Source organism: Haliaeetus leucocephalus, unplaced genomic scaffold (genome assembly GCF_000737465.1).
Source record: "Haliaeetus leucocephalus isolate CR32 unplaced genomic scaffold, Haliaeetus_leucocephalus-4.0 Scaffold294, whole genome shotgun sequence".
Lineage (NCBI taxonomy): Eukaryota > Metazoa > Chordata > Aves > Accipitriformes > Accipitridae > Haliaeetus > Haliaeetus leucocephalus.
This window is the reverse complement of record NW_010972730.1, coordinates 3,879-5,629: the sequence shown is the minus strand read 5'-3', so window position 1 is coordinate 5,629 and position 1,751 is coordinate 3,879. Positions and strand designations below refer to the sequence as shown.

General features: G+C 57.0%; 1 protein-coding gene across 1 annotated transcript in view; it reads right to left on the bottom strand.

The window, feature by feature from the left end:
* Positions 1-1,348, bottom strand: part of LOC104833476 (maltase-glucoamylase, intestinal-like) — a 53,363-nt gene extending 52,015 nt beyond the window's left edge. The window contains exons 1-3 of the mRNA XM_010570147.1: positions 1,268-1,348; positions 913-1,037; positions 75-402 (exon numbers count right to left, since the gene is read on the bottom strand). Coding sequence (XP_010568449.1) covers positions 75-402; positions 913-1,037; positions 1,268-1,348 — 534 coding nt within the window. The remainder of the gene's footprint in view (positions 1-74; positions 403-912; positions 1,038-1,267) is intronic.
* Positions 1,349-1,751: the final 403 nt, after the last annotated feature.

The window sequence follows — 1,751 nt, the reverse complement described above, 5'->3', positions numbered from 1 at the left end:
GCGGCGCGGGCGCCGGCCCGGGGGGGGGGGGGGGGTGATATGGCTCCCCTAGTGTCCCGATAGTGCCCCGATACTGTCACGATAGTGCCCCGGTAGTGTCCTGATACAGCCCTGATAGTGTCCCGACAGTGCCCCGATAGAGCCCCAATAGTGTCCCAATAGAGATCCCCAATAGTGTCCCGATAGCGCCACATTAGTGTCCCAATAGAGCCCCGATAGTGTCCCGACAGAGCTCCCCAATAGTGTCCCGATAGCTCCCCAACAGTGTCCCAACAGTGCCACGGTAGAGCCCCGATAGTGTCCCAATAGACCCCTGTTAGCGTTCCCAAGAGTGTCCCAATAGCATCCCGATAATGTCCCGACAGCGGCCCCCGGTGGGCGCCCGGGGCAAAGCCGCCGTAGCTGCAGTGACAGGCGACAGGCGGGATAATCACAATGGATAATCGCGAGAGAGCCCCGAGAGAGCCCCGAGCGTCAGGACAGAGTCACGATAGAGCGCCCATAGTCACAATACAGCCACGACAGACACCAAATAATTGTGATCGGGTCACAAGAGTCATGACAGACTCACGACAGAGTCCCAACAGATGTGATAGTAATGATAGAGCCCTGACAGAGCCCAGCGAGAGCTGTGAAAGTCACAACAGAGCCAGAACTGTCACGATAATTGCAGTAATCATGATAGTGCCACAGGAGAGCCTTGACAGAGCCCTGAAGGTCATTATAGAGCTGTGACAGAGCCGCGATAGTGGAGAGAGCGCCACAACAGAGCCATGACAGTCACGATAGTATCACGATAGAGCCATGACAGAGCTGTGATGGAGCTGTGATAGTCACCGTCGAGCCCAAATAGTCACGACAGAGTCGTGATAGTCACAATAAGAGAGAGCTGGGAAGAGCCGCGATAGTCACGAGAGCGCCGCAATAGACCTGCGGTAGAACTGAGAGTTGTGACAGAGCCGCGAGAGTCGTGACAGAGCCGCGAGAGTCGTGACAGCCGCAATAGGCATGATAGAGCCGTGATAGTCACGACAGCGCTGCGATAGAGGTGCAAGAGCCGCAACAGTCACAATAGAGATTCAGTAAAGCCACGATAGTCACGATAGACGCACGATAGAGCCACGATGGTCATGATAGAGGCAACATAGGCATGACAGAGCCGTGATAGTCACAATAGAGATTCAACAGAGCCGCGATGGTCACAATAGAGCTGCAACGGAGCCACGATGGGCATGATAGAGGTGCGATAGTCGCGACAGAGCCTCACCTCATCGCGGGTGGCGGCCAGCAGCAGGAGGCGGAGCCGGTCGAGGCTGCGGTTCATGCGGTCGCGGCGACGCTTCTCCATGAGCGGCTTCAGGAGCTGCCCGGGGAGGCAGAGGGAAAGTGAGCCCCAACCCCGGCCTAACTGGGCTAAACTGGGCCAAACTGGGCTTAACTGGGCCAGGGGGCAAAGCAGGTGGGGTCACGAGGGGAGCAAACTGGGAGGGAGTGGATTGGACTGGGCCAAATTGGGCCAGGGCTGAAGCAAACCAGGCCAGGTCGTAATGGGGTTAAACTGGGAGGAGGTGGGTTGAGATGGGGTTAAACTGGGCCAAACTGGGCCAGGGCTGAACCAAACTGGGTTGGGGTTAAATTGGATTGGGTTGGGATGGGCCAAACTGGGAGGAGGTGGGTTGAGATGGGGTTAAACTGGGCCAAACTGGGCCAGGTCATAATGCTGCCAAACTGGGATGGGATGGGTTGAGATG